This window comes from Eublepharis macularius, chromosome 5 (assembly GCF_028583425.1).
Source record: "Eublepharis macularius isolate TG4126 chromosome 5, MPM_Emac_v1.0, whole genome shotgun sequence".
Taxonomy (NCBI): Eukaryota; Metazoa; Chordata; class Lepidosauria; order Squamata; family Eublepharidae; genus Eublepharis; species Eublepharis macularius.
This window is the reverse complement of record NC_072794.1, coordinates 86,119,520-86,141,421: the sequence shown is the minus strand read 5'-3', so window position 1 is coordinate 86,141,421 and position 21,902 is coordinate 86,119,520. Positions and strand designations below refer to the sequence as shown.

Sequence of the window (21,902 nt, the reverse complement as noted above, 5' to 3'; positions counted from 1 at the left end):
TGTTCCATGGTCAAATGCATGCCATTTCCATATAGAAGCAAAGGAATGTTTAGCTGGACACTTGAAATGAAAAAAGTCTAGCCAAGATCCCATATGTGGGGGGAAAGTATGATTATGCATTCAGAGAAACAAATTGAAAGGTGGAGATCATAATAACATTATGATGGAACTGAGGGCAACATTACAGTAAACTGGGCCACATCCATACGCATTGGATCCCAGCCTATGTTTAGTCTTATTTCTGACCACAAGTCTATATTAGTCAAGAGATCTGGGCCACAAATGCCATCATATATACAGTCTATACAGATGAGAGAACATTACGTACTCTTCTTTAGCACCAGTTTTTTTGTTTAGGCTCCCATAGTCCAGACACTGTGAACACTAACACTTATGGAGCTACATTTTAAAAAAGGATGGAAGGAAGAAAGAAAAAGCAGCAGCATGCACCTGGCACTTGGAAGGCAAACTGACATTTGCTTGTTGGGAAATTTTGAGATTGCTGTGTAATAACTACCTTTCAAGTGTCTCAAGAATGAGTGTGTCTTGCTAATAATAAAAGCGTTAAGAAAAATCTATTGTTTCAACAATAAATGTAATTTGCAGCATGCATATTAAAAACCTTGCAAATTAAAAAAAATGCCAAGTAACAAACCGCTGTTTCAGAATCCCTATTGTGTTTCATCCACCACCATCATAATCAATGGAGGTATAGGAGAAGAAAAACTAAAATGCAGCCTTGACATACATGTTGCAATGAAATAGACATATCAGATATACAGAAAATAATCTTTAAATAGAATGATAGGTGGTATGGACTGTGATTTGTTATGGCAAACCTTTTATTTTGCAAGGTTTATAAGAACTGTTCTGTCTTCCAAATAAAAAATAATACCCTGGCCTGTTCTTTTCAGTTTGTTGCCATATTGCTTGAGGCCAAATATTAGTGCAGTTATCATAGATCATCCTAGAATTCATGATTCCTCTCTTTGGTTAGTGAGACAGAAGACATTACTGAATACTACAGAGTTATCCTCAAAATTAATGAGAGTAGGAGAAGGGGAGCTGTTAGGAACCATTTTTACAGGATCAGACTTTTTTCCCCACAAGGATGTTAAATACTCAATTGGAATTATATCAGTTGCCCAAAATAAAATCAAGCGTCCATTTATCAGTTCCATTGTGTTAAAATCAACCAACTGATTGAAAAATCCACACTCTCTGAAACTGTCAGTCTTCACAGATGTTTGCAGCTGGCCTCATAGCTTGAGTTCACTCACAGCAGTCATTCTATGCTTTTCACTCAAGGCAAAATACTGTCCCCCACTACCAGCTGTGAGGTGATCATTGGATATTATTAGGCTTCAGATACCACCAAGCTTAGTAGTTACACATTTGTTTCCAGTTCATTGATTTCAATAGTGCAGTGATCTTTACTGAGAGATTTCTCTCTGTGGTTCTCTGTGAGGTTTTCTTCTTGCTCCACTTGAACAGGTATGTGATGCCGGAATGTTTTTGCTGGTTCTGGTCCACAGGCATCATTCATGCTCTTCACACAGCCATTTCTTTGGTAAGCCATGATCTGGTGGATGCTAATGGGTTTAGTTTCACAGATCAAAGGCACCTATGAATAAACCAGAATGTATAGATTATTATTTTAGAATTTAGACAAAAGTGCGGTATCTTGAACTTTTCCCTGAGATTTGAGCTAAACAGTCTGAAATGGAAGGTTATGCCATTGGAATTATATATTTCTGAAAATGCAGTTCTTTAGCTTTCAGTCTTTGACAATCCATGGATACCGTTTTGCTGCTGTTATATTCTTGTTTTGTGTTTCTTCTCATAGCTAATTTTAATGGGTTATAGCTAATGAACAGAACTTTCCTACCTCCCCCTTCTTGCTACAGCACCCTGTGCCTGTGCCCTGTACTGAAATCCTCAAGGTTCAAGGGACCCCAGAAACAGTGCACAATGTATTGTGGGGATCTGCTGTGTGAGGAGACAATCTGAAATAATCATCATGACCCCCAGCAAAAGTACTCTTCTGCCTGCAGAAAACAAGCATTCAATACAACTCAATATTTCCCTCTATGAATTATATTTGAGAAGTTGACGGTAATAGCTAGTTCTCTGCTCCTCAGTGACTTCTCAAAATATCATGTTGCTTTGCTCCTACCTCAGGCCCATCTTTGGTGAATTCTTTTCTGCAGATGTGAGCCATGATTCCAGCAGCAAGGGCATCCCCCAGGACATTGATCATTGTTCGGAATCTGTCTCTGTCAAACAAAGCAGTCATATTAAGGCAGAAGTTCCCTTTAATGTAGCCTAATCTTATATATGCTGTCAGGAATTAAATCCTTTAAATGCAGTGGGTCTTACTCACAAGGAAGTGAGCATACAATTCCAGCCTTTGTTAAATAAATTATGTAAAATATTCACATACCCAAACATCGGCTGATTCCGCACAGCTTACCTGAAGCCGGAACGTTGCAGAACATGCCGGGAAAAATGTGAAAGATCACGTTTTCTCACGCAAGTTTTGCGATGTCATGCAAAACTTGCGCGAGAAAGCGCAATCTTCTGCATTTTTCCCGGCATGTTCCGCAACGTTCCGGCTTCAGGTAAGCTGTGCGGAATTGGCCATCTTTATTCTGTTATTCTGTTCATGTACCAAAAAACCCCAGACTTAATCTGAAGTTATGCTGTGTCAGTGGGAAACGATACTTTCAAGTATGATGCTCTGTGATACAAGTTAGACTAAGGTGGCCAAACATGGATGTTTTCAGAACCATTCCTGTGGCATGAAAATATGATACCAAACAGATGTAAAAGATACCACCCTAGTAACAGTTTTGTCTTCTAAGTGTCAAGCTACAAGTGACGAATGACACTTGAATGGCAAGTGAACAGACACATGTATTCCTCCCTGTTTACTTGCACTCCACTTGATCACTTAGTGGAGTGCAAGTGAACAGGGAGGAATACATGTGACTCTGTTCACTTGCCGTTCAAGTGTCATTCGTCACTTGTAGCTTGGCCCTAAGTCTACAATTCTATGCTGTTTGTGAACAGACCTTTCCATTTGCCTTTGTTGAGAAGGGTTTTTTTTTAACAGGACAACTATGAAAACTGTTCATAAGTTTTACTTTGTTTTTGCCCTTTTTGCCTAAATAGTGGTGTGCACTGTAGATATTGAGCAAACAGCGTTTGGGCTGGGAGTGCAGTCTTAAGCACTTGGTAAACCACGTTGAGCTCACTGGGACCTACTTAATAAATGTGCTTAGGTTTCCACTTTAATTTTCCTAACAGTTTGGGGCCAAGGTACATTCTCTAATATGGGTCTACTCAAACACTGAGATCATCTGGAAGTGTTTTCCTCTGTTTCACACTACCTCCAGAGGTTTGGCAGTTGGTGACATAACAGAATCTAAAGCTGGTGGCCTGTAGACTATGGAATTTTCTCTCCCTCAAATTTGCTTGACACCATCTTCTGTAAACTGGCAAATACTGCTTTTTTAAAGAGAGTTTTAAATTTAATATAGCTAATGGATCTCCTTGTTGCAGTTTTGCTGATGTTAACTGGATTCCCTCTTTTAACCTGAAGTAGACAATTTGATTCCTGCAGTAGCTTTATTCAGCTTCATTCTACTGGGTGTGTGTGGGTTTCACATCTTTTAACATTTTTAGATTATTATATATTGGTTATTTTGTGACTGTGTTGCTTTAAATTAATGCTACTTGTAAGATGCTTTAGCTATCTTTGCTAGACAAAAAAGTGATACAAATATTTAAATGAATAACCAAATTCATCATGGAATTCCACAAATCAAACCAACTCCCCAACTGGCAATGTGTTTCTGGTCTCCTTATTTTATTCTACTGGCACCAAGAATTCCCATGTGAGTTGACCTGGAGCTAATTTTGTGAAGTGTGGGATCCAGTAGAACTTTAGATGACTTGCAAGTAGAGAAAGTATACTCTCATTCCACTGGTCTAGAAATATTAAGAATATTTTGTGAATAATAAAGGAAGCAAATCTTGAGCCAAGTATTAAAAATAAAACTGGAACACAGTGTAAAGACAAAAACAGGAGAACAAGAAAGGGAAGTGTATTTTTTTCTAAAGGAGAAAGTAGCATGGGGGGCATTAAGTATGGCCAGATGGAGAGCAGAAAACAACATTTTCATTCCAATTGGAAAAGAAAAAGATTGTGGACACTTGCTGTTGATGGATAGAGAGGAAAGGAGTACATAGGTTGAGGTAAAGGAATGAATTGCTAGACGATAAACATCTGTATGTTTGGAAATACACTGTATATCTTTCTCCATCTCTGTGTTACTGTCACATTAACTTTTAGTAACATTTAATTTTTTCTGAAAAAATGTTCTCCACATTCTTCCCTTTTCATTCTGACTTAGCAGTTTTCAGAGAGCAGTACTGAAAAGGAAAACATTTGCAAAATGCAGCTTTTAAGCTGCTTTGAACATTAAAAAAAATTGAGGGGAAAGGGCAGGTGTATTAGCTGGAACTACTTTTAGTACATTATTTGAAGCTGACTCTATTCATCATGTGATTTCCTCATTTTTCCTGTGCAAACAGGCACATCTGAAAAGTCAATCACATTGGTTAATGTATTAATGTGGGTCATAAAGCTGAAATCCAGGAACATCCAGATGTTTGGCTATAAAAAGGAAATGATGGTCCAAGAGCAGCATTGTCCAGATTTTATATTTTTTAGTTTAAGAGAGAATGAAGTGAGGTTGAACCAGAATGGTTTTCATGTGCTGTTAAGTGTGTAGGACATATGTGAATAAAGATAAACTTTACTATATGAATTTCAAAGCTAATTACAAATAACTATAATTAACCCTAACACCAGATGCTTTCTTTTGCACAGCATAAGTAGTATATAATATAAATTGCTTTGGACATTGTCACAGATGCTAAAAAGTGTCGCTTTTGACTAGTAAGAGAATCTATACAGAGTAACTATGTATTGTGTAAGTATATAGCGCACACTATACTGTTATATGTACATTTGCTTTATTTAAAGCTTTCCACGAAATGCTAATATATTAATATTACATACAGTTAGTCATCCAAAAATCTTTATTTTAATTAATATCCTTATATAATGTAAGTTAAAAGGTGCAGAGTAACTAAAATACTTAAGATAGAGTTCACGCTAACTAACTGACATGTATATTTATATACAATTTCTACCTGGAGAGAAAAGTAAAAGAAGTTAATAAGATCTGCACTTCTGAGCTTTTCTAGTCTGGCTCCTTTTATTATCCATCACTTTACTCTGCAAGAAAAAAAAGGGCGGGGGAGGGAGAGATACTGTTCCCCAAGTTACCTACTTTGCTTGTTTCCTGTAGTTCTGTTTAATCTAACACAAGGACCAGATCAGAAGCACGGGAAGCTGATGTACCGTATGGTTGGATCAAGAATAACTTTTCCAGCAGTGGAATGGAACTGCAGGGGAAGGCAAGGGGAAAGGAGGAAGGGGGACTCAATGGAAACTGCCAATTTAGTCTGCCAATTTAGTCTGGATCCAACCCTATGTAGTTGCCATTTATATTATTCCACTATTCTATTCTATTATTATCCTTTATTTAGCACCATCAATGTATGTGCCGCTTTACACAAAAAAGCAAAACAAAACTAACCTGCAATTAAAGTTTTGAGATTGGGCAGGAGGCAACTGTGGGCAGAACTAGATATAGAGAGAGATGCTGATTTCAATCTGAAAATTCCTCCTGGACCTAACCCTACAGCATCTACATGTAGTCACTATGCCAGGTACAGTACACTACACCTAGGGCTTAGGAAACTTAGGAAAGTTTCCCACCAGGGGAAAAATGACTTGCTCCTTGAGGGAAGAGGCACTTTAATTACTTTTCTCTTTTCAGACAAAGCAACTTCTTGTGCTTATAATTTTGTAATTCTGAAATTATTATAACAAAAAAGAAAAATTAATGAGCAATTGCTTTGATTGCAGAGAATAATAGTAATTAAAGCCCCCCATACAAGACTTGATAATTAAGAATCTATTCAAAAATAGCACAGCAAAGAGATTGACTAAAATGTAAGGGATTATGAAAGTGAACAGGAATCAGTATAAAATAAAGGAGAAACTGCAGAAGGCTGCCAGACTGGCCTCAATGAGCAAGCCAGCCCTGTGTGGGAGGAGAGAAGAGGCAGGATAGGGAAATGTGTGAGGTGCTAAAGCCTCTTATCCCAAGACCAAGGCCATCTTTTGTGCCTGATCTATTGCAGTAAGCTGTTATGAGACTGAATGATGAGATAGCATCATAGGACAAACTTGCCTCAGCCGGTATGCTTTGTTATCTTGTTAGTGCAAGCCACAATGTGTGCACTGTTGAAAATAGGCTTATCTCTAGCACAAATTGGATGCCGACCAATTACTTTTACAAAAATAGTATTTACACAATAAGAGATACAAATTAAGATTGAGTAGGTTGTTTCATGCCTTGCAGAGAAGGGAGGACAACTTGTTAATAAGTGCCATTTTCATGATTAATTAAATTGGGTGACGATTATTAGCAGCAGTACTTTTTTCTCCAGTAGTTTTAATATACAAAGTCCTTTCCAATCTGTACGTTATGGAGCTTTCTCCCTAATGTTCATAGCCGAAAGGTCTAATGATGAATGGAGGATAATTAACTTCCATATTCAGAAGTAGTATACCTCCATATTCAGATATTGGGGACAAACAGTAGGAAATGTCTCTCTCGTGGGATGACTGGAAGGAGTGGTACCACTTTAAGTTCCCTGGTACTTTATATTTCTGTTTGTTTGTCAAAACACATAAACATTTATAATTAAAAGGTTTGCCTCAGAACAGAAGAGTTCTGCAGTTCCTCACCGCTCCAGCCTGAACCGGCCCTCTTCTCCTTTCCTGCAGACAAAGTGTTCTTCTATAGGTTTACTTTAAACCCTACAGAACCAGATCAAGGGGATATTTAGTAAAAAATAAACAGAAACAGATGGAGAACTGAGGGCCGCTCTAGACAATACATTTCTGCACGGGGATGCACTCATTTAAGGTGCTGTGAGCAGTCACACAGCAGTTGAGAGGAACTGCTTTTTTAAAAAACAGGAGAGCTAAAAGGGGCTTAGAACAGTGCAACAGGAAGAAAGGGCTCCCCCATGCCGAAAATGGCTGAGTTTGCAGCTCAGTGTGCACAGACTGCACACACAGACTGTGCACACTGCGCCGCAAACTCAGCAACAGACTGTGTGCACAGATTCTCCACATGGAACAGCAAAGTCAGCAAAATAACTTCCCCCACGTGTTTTCACACAGGAAAACGGCTTGGGGGAAAGGCAGGAGCTCTCCTTCCCCTAACAGTGCCATTCTAAGCTTGTCTGAACTCTCCTTTTTTAAAAAAGTAGTTTCCCACAGCTGCTGTGTAAGTGCGCAGAGCGCCTTAAAACAAATGAATACTCCTGCAGAAACATATTGTTTAGAGCCGCCCTGAGCCTGATAGATGGCAAAGCCACCTGATCAAATCCTGAAGGAGTGGGCTACGGCTTTCATGACTGCATCTACTACTCCCTCCTTTGGCTCACTGTGTGCTATAGGTTCCTACAAGCTGAACTGTCCAGTGTTGACAGAAGTCATCTTGATTTGGAGATAGAAGAAAAGCCCAAGCCACTTTCAGTCACTTACAATGCCCAGTCGACAGCAATAATTAGAGTGATGTCATCTGTAGGCAGCCCCACTGATGTCAGAACGATGACCATGGTTACAAGGCCAGCTTGTGGGATTCCAGCCGCGCCTATGCTGGCAGCTGTTGCTGTGATGCTTTTATAAAACAAGCAGAAAGACAATTAAGATTTGACAGGCTTGGGGTTTCAAGTCTGGAACTAAACAGAATTTTCTTCCATGAGCATTTTTTGATCCAAACTACTAGTTCTTGAGTTCCAACAAGACTAAGATGAGTTCTTAATCTTACCTTCTGTGATGAATAATGCTGATATTGATTTCAGGAAAGACCTCTATCCTAAGATACGGGAAGTGCTTTTTGTTTTAAAAGTGCCAGTACTCACATATATGGATGCTTTGATTTCCACCAATTCCCCCCTCAGGACTTGGGAGAGCGTCCCAAAGGAGCCAGTAATTCTTACCAGTGAGTACCACCACAAAAAAACCCTGGATATGAGAAATAGGTGTTGGAATTGTAGCACTTGCTTGCTTTTGTATAGTCACAACTTTCAACATAGCCAACCATCCATATAGTTTTGTCAAGGTTGCTGTGAGTGATATACTGTCTAATGTAGAATTCAGTGTGTACATCGGATTACCTTTTGAGAAGATTTCACCTTCAAAGCTTTTGTTGGAAAGCATTTTAGACACAGAAATCTTGACAAAACAAAATGAATTGGAGAGTATAATTAACTTTATGGTTATTCACAAAACTGAGTGAGTGCTGCAAGTCTATCACCTATTTCCTATCTCTCTGGATATAGTCTTTGCCGAATAAATCACTACGGCATGAATACAGGAAAATTGTGCAACAAGTATATGCATTCTGGCTCTTAGTTCATGGTGATCCAGACAGCCAGTTTAGTGTAGTGGTTAAGAGCGTGGGACTCTAATCTGAAGAGCCAGGTTTGATTCCCCACTCCTCCACTTGAAGCCAGCTGGGTGACCTTGGGCTAGTCACAGTTCTCTGGAGGTCTCTCAGCCTTACCCACCTCACAGGGTGTTTTGTTGTGGGGATAATAATGGCATACTTTGTAAACCGCTCTGAGTGGGCATTAAGTTGTCCTGAAGGGCAGTATATAAATTGAACGTTGTTGTTGTTATTGTGAACAATGAAAGAGGGGGTGGAGGAGGAAACCCCCACAAACTCCATTCAAACAAACAGTAGATACTACAAGGATCAAGCTAAAAACCTTTAAAATACATTCAAAATAAGTATTTATTATACAGTGTACACAGTACTCAAATTAAAAACATAGGACCTGAATATCAGGCTACACACATGCTTAAAATGTATAACATTCCCCAAATACACTTGATGATACAATCAAATGACCAACACTAAACTAAACCATATGTGTTTTGGCCCTAGGGCCTTCCTCAGTGGTCAGTCATACAATTTTTGTAATAAACAAACTCACACATCCAGAAACCAATATGTATAAAAAATTCTCCTGATGTTCCTATCTCTTATATTGTGTGGTGTGTGATACAGATTATTGCAGCAGGCCATCAATTACTTCACATGGTGACTGCACCCACACAAAACCCATCGTTTGATGTTATAATCTGGTGTTTGGTTTCAAATGTTTCTGGATGCGTATCATCAATCTGTAGTAGAGATGGGCACAAACCGGGAAAAAAATGAACCGTATGGTTCGTAGTTCGTCGCATTTCACGAACCACGAACTTTCACGAACCTGCCTTTGTTCATGAACCGGTTCATTTGGTTCGTGAAAACATCACATCCAGGCCAGCAAATCGTCGCTTCCGGGTCAGAAGAAGGTCACTTCCGGGCCAGCAGAAGGCTACTTCTGGGTCAGCAGAAGATCTGCAGGAAGTCCATCCCCTGTTGCCTAGGAAACTGATTGATCGGCTCCAGGCTGTCTGCAGTGACGAACCAAAAAATGAACCAAATTGTCGTCAGAATTTTGTTAGTGGGTCGGAACCAGGCCTTTTTGGGCCATGTTAGAAATAGAGAACCAGCTATAGTTTGGGAAAAAGAAATCTTCCGAAAGCTCTCTCTGTCTCTGCAGAATAAAGTTGCATTTCCTGGGAAGATCTCACCCTCTGTGACAGGGAACAGATAAGGCCATAAAAGTTGTTAATTGTTTGGGACCTTTGAAGGGTCCTCTGGCCTTTTTCATATAAATCACCAAAAGAGCAAGTTGAGAAGGACCAGGACAAACAGCAAACACTTATCTCTGGGGAGAACAGGATATCCCAAACCTATGGCTAGTGTGGTGTGAATGCATATCAAAGATGTAGTCTATCTTAGAGGTAAAGGATGTGTAGATTTGTGTTTACATGAAAGACCCTCAATGGAACTGTCTTTTAAGAACAAAGACAATGTAATTGATTAGGATGTTAATGAGGCAAGCCTTCGATATCTCCCTATAAAAGAGGGACGAATCAAGCACTTGGTACCCTTCACTTGCAGAGGCTAGCTAAGCCTCTCGGCTGTGCAATGGGGGGGGGGGGTCCCAGAGCTCTGGAATGGGGGGAAAGATATCTTAGTTGTTTTGTATCATTGTTACATCTAGCTAATGATTTTGTACTCTGTATCTATCTCTGTAGTGTTCCAGTGTTCAACAGAGATGAGGCCCTGAACTGGTGCCTTGTTTCTCTGCTTGTATTCTATTTTGCCTTCTTAAATAAAACTTCCAGTCTTGCTTAAGACCTTTTTGCTGCCGGTACATTATTCTTAGCAGAGACATCAGTTTAGTACTAGGGAAAGATCAAGTGAGGTTGCACTCTTTTCATGCCTACGGTAAAAGGCAAACCCAAGCAACGAACCAACAGCAACTGGTGGACTAGTCCCCAATTGCAGAGCAAGAAATTTCTACAACACAAATGAACCATCCTAAAGTTTGTGGCGGTTCATCAGAAATGGGCTCTGATGAACTGCCGGTTTGCAAATCATGAACCCGCTGGGTTTGTCACGAACTTTGGTTCATATTTTGGTTTGTGCCCATCTCTAATCTGTAGTTGCCATTTGATTGAAACACTTATGGTCTGGGTTTAGTGTTTGTCATTTGACAGTATAATGAACTGTGTTTGGAGAATGTTATACCTATTTTAAACACGTGTGTGTAGCCTGCTATTCAGGCTCTATATTTTTAATTTGAGTACTGTGTACACTATATAATAAATACTTATTTTGAACCAGTTGTGAACCAGTTCTGGCTCCTGTTATCGACATGTTTGTTCAATTTCTCAAACAATGCCAAAAGGTTGATAAGGCAGGAATTCCCTCAGCAGGTTTTGTTCTTCTATATGCCGAATAATTCCATCTTTGATTGCAGTTTCTATTCATTTATCTTGGCCAGATGTTAAGCTAACTGGCCTATAAGTCCTCTGAACCTCTCTTTAAAAATTGGTATAACGTTTGCTACTCTCCAGTCTTCTGGTACACTGGCTAATTTTAGTGACAATTACATATAAGGGTTAGTAGATAAACAATCTCACATTTGAATTCTCTAAGGGCCAAGCTACACATGACGAATGACACTTGAACGGCAAGTGGATTTAGTGGAGGGCAAGTGAACAGGGAGAAATACACTTGCTGTTCAAGTGTCATTCGTCATGTGTAGCTTGGCCCTAAGAGCTCTCAGGTGTACACCCATCAGGACCTGGAGACTAATTGGTTTTTAATTTCCCCAACAGATCTAAAACTTTATGTCTTGTCATCACAATTTTACTCAATTCTTCAGACTCCCTTCATGAAAAAAGTGGCTGTCACCTGGGTTCATGCCCCACACTTTCCACAGAAAAGCTGCTACTGGGAGAGAGACAGCTCCTGTCTTTCTTTCAAATTTCCCCCCACAATATCTCCACGTGCAGGTATTGTGCACACGTGTAGCAACACTGTTTTTGCACTGAGAAAAAATCTGGGAGAAAGGCAGGAGCTCTCCCTCTCCCAGTGGCAGCTTTCCAATCCCATTTGCACTCTCATTTTTTAATAGAAGCCAATCTCCGGAGCTGACGTGTGTCTGTGAGGTGCATGGGCTGGCTCCATGGAGAACTCATAAAAGAAGTAACATATAGAGTGACCTTTAGTTTGGTTTTAAATAGCTTCCAATCATCCTCTTGAGATTTCACTCGCCTGTGTTTCCTTTTCAGATTCTTCTTAACTATTTCCCTCATTTTTGTAAAGTTCTTTCTTTTGAAATCATATGTTACTTTTTCAGACTGCACAGTTTCCATTGACATGAATGCATGTCAATGCATTGTGATCACTGCATCATGGTCACTATTCCCATTTCATGCAAAACCATCTACATCTCATACCAGATCTTGAGCCCCACTCAGAACCAAGTCCAAGATCACTCCCCTTCTGGCTGGTTCTGCGATCAACTGTTCCGGAGCACAGTCATTTATGATGTCTAGGAAATTCATTTCTACACCATGAGTCAAGCACTTGTTTACAAAGTCAATGTGAAGGTAGCTGAATTCATCTAGCATCACCACATTATCTGCTTTAGTCACTTCCTTTATTTCCTTCTCCATCTCAAGATAAGCCTCAAGGGTTTGATCAAGTGGGCAATAGGACACCTGCACTTTTAAGTAAACCTTGGGGCCCAAAATTTCCACCCATATCACTTCTGTTGGGGAGTTCATTTCCTTAAAGCTTTCTAACTTATTTGATTCTATACCCTCTTTGATATACAACACTTCCCCAAATATGTCCCTCTCTTTCCTGCCTACAGAGTTTATACCCAAGGAATAACTGTATCCCATTGATTTTTCCTCATTCCACCATGTTTCTGAGACATCCACTATATTTAAATTTTCCTTTAGCACCGAACACTCCAACTCCTCAGTCTTGGCTCTTAGGTTTCTTGGCATATAGACACCTATAATGTATTTCCCTCTCTAACAACCTTTGCCTTCTTCAGCTCCTTTTTCTCCACACTTGTCCCTTCTTTGCCATCCTATTATCACTCCCAAGTCCTATTGTGCTCCTAAAATATTGTGCTAATTGCTTACACTATTATCTCTTTGGACTGACTTGTCCTAAACTGGAGGCTCCTTAGCACTTATTTGCTTTCCCCGTGGGATTAGTTTAAAAGCTGCCCTGCCACCTTTTTTGATAGTAAGTTCCAGAAATGTGAGTTCTCTTTTGGTTCAATAGAAGCTTGTCTCTTTCATACAGCTTCAGCATGTCCCAGAAAGTTCCCCAGTGTTTAACAATCTAAACCCTTCCTCCTGGCACCACTTTCTCATCCGTGCTTTGAAACCCCTAGCTGGCCTAGCCTTTCTAGCTGGCCCTGAGTGTTGAATCAAGAGCAATTATTGTAATGCTACTTTTTAGGATTTGGCCCTTAACTTTCTGCCTAGTAACTTAAATTTTTCTTCCAGGACCACATGACTACATTTCCCAATGGCATTGGTGTCAATGTGCACCATGGCCACTGACACCTCCCAGCACTATCAAGTTATCTAGACAGTGGCTGTTTTCACACATCTTCACTTTGTGCAAAACACATGGAATGAAGGTGTCTTCATGGCACAATTTCTGACGTCATTGCATCACAATTCCGTTTTTGTGGCGCAATGACGTCAGAAATCTCGCCATGAATCTCACCATGTTCTGTGAGTTTTGCGCAATGTAAAGACATGTGAAAATGGCCAGTATGTAATGTCCACAGCCTTCATATGAGGAAGACAAGTCAACATGTGGACAAAATGCCTCTATATTCCGAATAATTAAATTGCTCACTACCAACAGTCTACCAACAACACACAACCCCAGATGGATATCCAGAGGGAGCACACTGGAGATCACTGCCTTAACCCATGCTCAGGAAGTATAATCTCTGGAAACTAATCTCTAGCTAGATCTCTTTTGCCATTTAATATTTGTAAAGGACATTACACCTCCAAAAGGAGGTGTTTAAATTGTACAGCCTGCAGTTCAGGCTCTTAGTCAGCAATAGCTTTTGGAATGAAATACATTAATATGAAGCCAGCTCTCACCAGTCTGCCCAAGCTTGTTAAATGCCAAATCTCAGTCCTGAATTATGTGTTATAAAAGGAAGAGCGTGCCTCAGAGCATGCAGAGAGTGCTTTTCTGTAATAGCCCAAGGCATTGAGCATGATGGGAAAGAGTTTTCAGATAAGAGGTTTATTTTATTTATTTATTTTTTCAATTTATATTCCGCCCATCCCCCGGGGCTCTGGGCGGTGAACAGTTAAAATCGATTAAAACAAGAACTAAAATCAATATACAAATAATAAAACAAATTAACAAAGTGCAGTGGTGGGGAGAACCCTCCCCCACCCCAAAGGTGGGAGGCCAACATGGCACTGCCCCCTTCAATCACCGAATGCCTGGTGGAACAGCTCTGTCTTACAGGCCCGGCAGAACGATAATATGTCCTGCTGGGCCCGGGTTTCCATTGACAGAGCGTTCCACCAGGCTGGGGCCAGGACTGAAAAGGCCCTGGCCCTGGTTGAAGCGAGGCGGGCTTCCTTAGGGCCGGGGACCACAAGTAAATATTTATTTGCTGATCGAAGCGATCTCCGGGGAACGTACAGGGAGGTTGTGGTTTATGGGCTCATTTGATCTCTGACACTTTTGAACATGGTTTAATTAACATGATTTTTCTAAAGCCAGTTTGCATTTGTGAATTTCTGAAATAAAGTTGGCCTTAAAAGAAGAAAATTAAAGAAACCACTTTCAGCATTCTGGAGTTACATAATATCTCAGAGGAGAACTATGCCAATCAAAGGTTGCTTATGTTCCTACTACATTTTACCCATCAGTTACTCTTCCAAGTCACAGTGGTCATTTCATTTCCTGAGTTTTCCTTTAATATTAAACAAAAAGGAAGTATTTGAGGAATTGTAGTTTAGGTTATGATTGAAAAACCACAATAGCATTTTTAAAAGGAGCAATAATATTGTGACCTTCAAAATGTCATGCTGAACACCAGCAGAACAGGTTTAAAATCACACCCAAATAGACAAAAGGGGTAAGAACCTCTAATGGACAAGGGAAAATGTACCTCCTTTTTCTGTCTTAGAATCACACCCTACATTTCTTTAAAAAGGCATTGAAAGCAGCCAAAATGTACAGTGCATATTTACAATGTGGATAAAAAAGTGATCTAGAACTTGATCCAATCATCAAAGCATCTGTGCTGTGCTGTGCGGCATGAGATCTTGCTTTTCTATAAGAAATCTTTATTGGATTGAGGGCAAATAACTGGGGAAAGATCACTGACATTTTTAGGACTGAAATCATGTAAAACGATAACTATATATGGCTTAAAATTATAATTCATAACTACCCCCAAAATAAACACTGAAGCCAGTATAAACACAGTACAGGAACATACACATAGTGGTTTCTACCCATTCTTTGAGTATTGCCATGGAAATCAGTCAGGCTACTCCAGAGTAAGGTATCAAAGTATTATTTTCTGTATAAACACCATTGTTAAATTGTAAATATAATATTTTCTTCCTAGTAAGCAATTGTCTTTCCCTAAAGTATTCCAGTAAAAAGATTCTAAATTTCAGAATACATTTGGATCAGAGCACTAAAGTTTCAGCAATATGCCCAGAACACAAATAACTGGAATAAGTCCCACATATATAGGCATTAAACTTCTTTTTTTACCTTATAGTGATGATCTGACCAAAGTCCAGCTCATAATTATTTACTTGAGCAATGAAAATAGCTGCTACTGCTTCATAAAGGGCAGTTCCATCCATATTAATGGTGGCCCCCACAGGGAGAACAAATCTGGCAATCCTCCTGTCCACGTGGTTATTCTCTAACAAGCATTTGAAGGTTATAGGCAAAGTAGCTGAGCTGCAAGGACAACACATATAAGAACAGACTTTTTAACAGGATCACGAGGGTCTAGAAACTTGTGTTCTTTTTATAACAAAGCAAAACTTGAGATTTCCAAAATTCTAAAGTAGTTGTCACATTCTCTGTAGGAGAACAAGACCCCATATTCACAGAATTCTAGCATCATGTTCCTAGAAAGGAAACCCCTATATAGTCTTATACAATATTTCATATTAAAGTAGATTTCCCAGTCAGTAGATGCCCCTGTTGGCATCCAAGCAAAGGCAGTGGGGAATAATAGAAATATATCTGTTCTCAGCAAGATGTGCGTCTAAATATGAGGGAGTAGCCAAAAGAAATCTTTGCCCACAGAGGCTCTTAGAACCTTGGTTTTGATCTATGGAAAATTCAGCACGTCTGAAGCATTCACTGTTGGTATTTAACTGAGAGTATTGAATAAGGCTATGCAGTTGTGAGGAGGAGAGAAGCATAATTCGGATATCCATGGAAAATGCAATTCTATTCCTAGTCCTAAATCTTATCAGTTGGTACTACTGGAACAGCCTCTGAATCTTATTTTCTTTTCTTTTGAAGGAAAAAACAACTCACAGCAAACCAGAGGGGCACATGCTGTTGATGGCACAATTGCCCTTTTCACACACCATCTCATGGTATGCCATGTTCACTCTGACCTCAAGAGGACTATCACAGATTCCTGGAATGTCTCCTGGTTGCATTAGCTGTGTCCCACAATACATGCAACTGTTCTCATAACAGCATGTTCTTCTGTCTTGCTTACTCTGGCTTAGTTTTGAGGACAGCCTAGATTCTCTCTTATGCAAGCAAGCAAGCAAGCAAGCAAGCAAGCAAGCAAGCAAGCAAGCAAGCAAGCAAGCATCAGGAACATTCACAAAAGCCCAAGATTCTCTCTGCATTGGTAATAGAATGATTGAAATAAGTTATCATCAGTTACTGATGTGCAATGATAATTCACAGAAGCTTGAAAAATCATGATAAAAGGGGTCTGGAGCAGTCTCCATCCTGTGTCATATACTGTAGTTGTGTTGGGGGACTGAGGCTTCAGCTTTAGGTAACATTCTGTAAATGGCCTGTTCGTTACCGATGTTAGTGATATAATGGGGTGGATCCCACTCCTATCCCACCACTCCATTGAACACTGTTTGTTCATTATCCATTTATTAAAATATTTATACTTCATTTTTCATTTTGGCTCAAGTTTGAAGTTTTCCTCCAGTCTAAGGAGTCTTCTTCTAACTTAAGTAGTTGTTCCATTGCAGGAAGAGCTGCTAAAGATGGAGGAAGGCTACTTAGAGGATGGATGGATTCATCCCATTAACTGGTAATTCTAAAAGGGTGAGAATTCAATTCCTGCTGCAGATACTGCTGAGATCCCTAAGACCCATTACATGGGTGATCTCGCACATGGGAGATGTGCTCTCCTAGAAAAATCCTCAATTCAGAGCAGGCCTGCAGCTGCTCCATGCAGCCCCCCCCCCCAAATTGGTGCCATTGTACTCTCTACCACATAGGAAGAAAAATCTCCCTTAGCATCCCAGCTCTGATCCAAGTTCCACCCCCCCACACTAGTTACTTTTACTTTTTAAGGATTAGTGTATCAGGAATTCATGAAAGAGCACTAGTTTATCAGGATTTGTTTCTATTACCACGTGTCTTGTGACCTACTAACTAGGAAGCCAGACTGAAATGGATCTACATAATCAGCTTCTGCAAGATGCTTAAACCTGACCCTTGGGTCTTCTCTAAGGTTATTCAAAAATCATGCCCTTAATTTTACGTAAGGCTCCTTCTGTATATATTGTTTAATGTAGACCTAATAGATCTAAGATCCCAAAAAATTATCAGTATTTGTTATTTTGCCCACAGCTCAGTAATGTTTAATTCCATCTGTCTCACCATAACTGCTATCATAACTGACTCAGCTGCCTTCTGAACTCAAAATAGGGTTCCCCTGCCACACCAGCCACAGAAACAGGACTTTATCCCCAGTTGGACATTAGGATGTTATCATATGAAACACCATATAGTGTGGCATGTAACTTGGCACTCTTGTTCAAACCATTTGAGTTGTTTTACTGTTTCTTGAATCACAAAAGCATAGCTGGAATTAGACACCTCTCCCTGGTACTGTAATCTGGATTATAGAGTTAATTTATAGAGAAGCTCTACTGTTACGTGATGTGTGAGTTAGTACTTGCAGGAATATGCCACAATGTACAACATTAGAGTAGATGATCATCAGGATCTTTCCAAACTGCCAGTTCTATGATACAAACATCATTTTTGAAATCATACTGCACAGGATAGAATCATTCCATGGGATGGGGCACAAATCTCTTAGATCATCTTCTGCTATCTACCAAACGGGTAGAAGTGGAAACCATTGCAGAGAAGCACCCACCACTCCATCCCAAGTATCAAAAAAATAGAGAGGTCCAGGAGAATTAGCAGGATCCACGACTTCCAGTTCTTTTTTCCAGAGCAGTTCCCTACAAGGGGGACAAGGCAGTTTCTCTCCCAAAATCTTTCTAGAAGCAGGATTAATAAAAAAGAGTATTGAGACACCTTAAAGGCTACCAATACTTATTCCAACTTAAGTGTTCCTGGACCAAGTAGATTTATTTAGATTCAGCAAGTGGATCCTCACTATGTAGGAATAAATTTTGTTAGCCTTTAAAATGCCACAAGATCCCTATTTCATTTTGCTGCAACTGATGAATATGGATACACCTTTGTAATGAGAAACAGGAATGAAAAGGAACTTCTGGAATTACTTGGAACTGTACAGCCACAAATGCTTACACAGGACTAGTAAATTAGGTCTAACCAGCTTTTATGCTGTAGGAAACACATCTTCCTGAAAGGTGGTAGTTTCCCATATCAACTATGATGACCAAGGGTCAAATACACTTGAGGCAGGCCAAACAAGTATTCTGGCTACAATCCTTGGGAGATATCAACAAACTCTGGCCAAAGAAGTATTCTGGCTACAATCCTTGGGTGATACCAACAAACTCTGAGGCCAAAGAAACTTCTGGTAGAGGACTCTCATTTCAAGTCAGAGTGGAAGTCAAGTGCCTTTATCCACAAAGCACTTAGCAAACAAAATTACTATGGGCTCACTAACCAGGGATTATAGTGGCATAATTAGTAGCATTTCTTCAGTGGTCCTAGGAGTGGGGCAGTCCTTACTACTGGGATATAGGTCCTCCTCTCTGAAGGCAGGGTCAATCAGTTGATTTTGATCCCAGAGGGGAGGAGCTTGTCCCAGGGATCACCAGACTTTCTGGCCCTGCCTTCTGAGCAGAATGTCTTCAGCGGCACTCTACAGAATGCAGCGATCCCAGATGAAGGACAGCATTGAGCTCACATGGGAAGGGGTGGGCTCTACCACCCCTTCCCCCTTATTGCTTTGGAGTGATGGTGAGTGATAGAGCCGAGGTTCCATTGTTGCAACGATGGACTCCCTCCAAGGTCCCCAACCTTCAGGTTGGGAGGAACCCCCCCTCGGATAACCAGAGCGTGTGGTTTTGAGTCCAAGGTAGCCTGCTATGGAGCCCAACACTCTCAGTAATTCTCACAGGCTTGGAAGGAGCAGGCCCCAGCCTCAGCAGAGGAGCTGCCCCAATCCCGGCAGTCCCTATTGAACTGCAGTAAGACTGATCCAGCGGGGAACTAGGGCCATAATAGAAAGGGGGAGGGTGAGAAGCGCAGCAGAAACTTCAGAGTCAGCTCATCCCACATAAAAGGGAGCCCTTTTTTATTTTTCCTTCCTTCGGCTGAGATTTCTGAGGAGTACTTTCACTTCACTTTCACTTTCTCCTTTTGGTGGGAAAATTTCTGTTGGAGGGAACGGCAGGCCTAGCCACCTCCCAGGCCTCAGAGAACGTCATCTGCCACCTAGATTTGCCAAACTCCCTAGTTTTGGACTCCTCCTGGGCCTTTCAACAGGCTAGTGAAAGGGAGAATGTCCAGAGTCTGGTCCTTTCAGATGAAGATGCCGAAAGAGAGAGAGGTACTGTAACATAGTGGTTAAGTGGCTGGGCCTCAAATCAGCACTCTATTGGTTCAAATCCCATAATTGCCATGAGCTTAGTAAGTGGCTCTGGGTAAGCCACTCCTCTCAGTCTCAGCTCCACAGCAATATTGGAGGGATAATGATAATGCTGACTTTGTTCACAGCTCTGATTGGCACTATTCTGCCTAGAAGAGCAATATATAAGTGCAGTAGTTGCTGTTATTAAAAACCTACTGGCATGGCTCAGGACAGAAATAAGACGGAATTCAAAAAGGTCCTGAAGGAGCACAGGCAAGTAGCCTAGTGGCTGGACCCTCAGAAGGGACAAGAGGGGTAACACAGTGTGTGTGGGGGGGAGTGATTCCAAGAAAAGAAAAAAGGGGTGGGATCTCTCCCCCATGCTGATCAAAGAGGAGGCAAGTGCCATAGAAAGCACAGCCCTTTGTTAAGCCTCCAGCCTGAGGACTCTGAGCTATCTTATTCTTCCTCAGCCAAGGAGAAAGGGAAATTTCCTAGTGCAACATAGTCACCATGATGCAAACAAGGCTTTCCCCCCCAAGGAACTGTATACTAGACTGATCCTTAAGGTGCTGAGGGTCCTAGAGATTTCCTATAAGGCCAAGAAGAAGGAGGAACCAGGCCTAGATTTCCCAGAGAGGTTAGAGAAACCACCCCTCCCCCTAAATCGGGAACAAATCGGGTTTCCCCTCCCAGAAGCCTTTTATACCTTGGTGAAGGCTAAGTAGCTAACCACCCTATTTCTTTTTTTCTTATACACTGGTTCCAGAGGCTACTAAGAGGGTCAATTTTCATTGATGAATGATCCACTGACCAACCTGGTGGCTAATCCTATGCTGCCCACTGACATGGACAGTCTGCCCAAGGATTCCTCTGTCAGGAGGATAGAACTAGTTCTGCACACAAATGTGAAGCAGAGTATTGGCAGCAGCTTTGCACTTTGCTAAAGACGCATCCTCTTGGGTTTTCAAATCTGACTGCAGTGAGCAGCAATGCCCTGGGGCCGGGAGGGTTTGCTCCCCTCTCACTTCAGTATGCTCTGAATCTTTACAGAGCATACCAAAGCGAGCTGAATACCAGAATATGATAATTCCGGATTCCCCCCCCCCCTCCCTGCTTTGGGTAAACCTGAAGCGGTGAAACCCGAATGTTTTGGTGGCGCACACCCCTAATGTGGACCCTTCAGCCCAAGCCAAAGTAACTGCAGTCCCCTTCAAAGGCATCAACCTGTTTGAAGAAGCTTGAGACAAATACCTGGTGGAGGGTAAAGAAAAGAAGCAAGTCCTTCCCTCAAAAAAAGAAGGAAGGGAATTCAAGAAAGAGGTTTCAGTCTTTTCGAGAGTCCAAGAATCCTTATTACACAGGATACACCAGATCATTCAAGAGAGGATAGCAGACCAAACATTGAGAGGAGGGTAGTCCCTTCTCCCTTAACAAATCTGGTTGGAATACCAAAGGGGCCAAAGAAGGGAACCTTAGCATGCCTATGCTGAGATGGCAGGCACAGCTGAGATTGGAGGGTGCTTATAAAACTTTGCAAACCTTTGGCAACAGACAGGAAGCTACAGGTGGGAGCTGGATACAGTGACCAATTTCACTAGAATTCAACTCTGTGTCACTTGGGCTTTTCCTCTAGATCCAAAAGAACTGGTCAAATCAAACTGACACATCAAAACAAGAAAGTTGGGAATGGAAATGCTCAAATCGGTCATGATTGACATTCAGAAGGGAGATTTTCTGGCTTCTGGCTTCCATCTCTCAAAGGTACTTCCAATACTGGACCTGAAAGAGCCTCCCAGGATGTACGCCAGAATCCTAGTAGCCCTAATAACACATCTGAGACTGCAGAGAGTGGCTCCTTTTTACGTATTTGGATGACATCTTGATCATGGCTCCATCCCTGCTACAAGGGGTGGAAGGGTGAAACTGACTGTAGCATGCTTGTGGGATCATGGATTTGTAGTCAATGAGGGAAAGAGCAGTTTTCTTTCCGACCCAGTAAATATTGCACCGTGGGGGTAGTGATAGACATAGAGTCTTTCTATCACAGGAAAGGTAATAAAGATTTGGACAACTCCTTGGCAGACTATCTGAGGTGGAGAGTGACGGACCTATCAAAATGGATACTATCCAGAGAGATTTTCCAACTGGTGTTCCAGAGACTTGGCAAGGCAGAGGTGGTCCTGTTTTCAAAACATAAATACTGTCAGGTTCCAAGATTCATTTCAAGAAGAAGCAACCCTCAAGCCACAGGGGTAGACGCCTTGAGCTGTGAGTGGCCCCCACAA

The 21,902-nt window shown here is 41.0% G+C and overlaps 1 protein-coding gene across 1 annotated transcript in view; it reads right to left on the bottom strand.

Annotated features, from left to right (window-relative positions):
• Positions 1-1,387: 1,387 nt before the first annotated feature.
• The window catches only part of SLC1A7 (solute carrier family 1 member 7), a 73,274-nt gene continuing 52,759 nt past the window's right edge, over positions 1,388-21,902 (bottom strand). The window contains exons 8-11 of the mRNA XM_054980797.1: positions 15,363-15,557; positions 7,700-7,834; positions 2,177-2,276; positions 1,388-1,624 (exon numbers count right to left, since the gene is read on the bottom strand). Coding sequence (XP_054836772.1) covers positions 1,388-1,624; positions 2,177-2,276; positions 7,700-7,834; positions 15,363-15,557 — 667 coding nt within the window. The remainder of the gene's footprint in view (positions 1,625-2,176; positions 2,277-7,699; positions 7,835-15,362; positions 15,558-21,902) is intronic.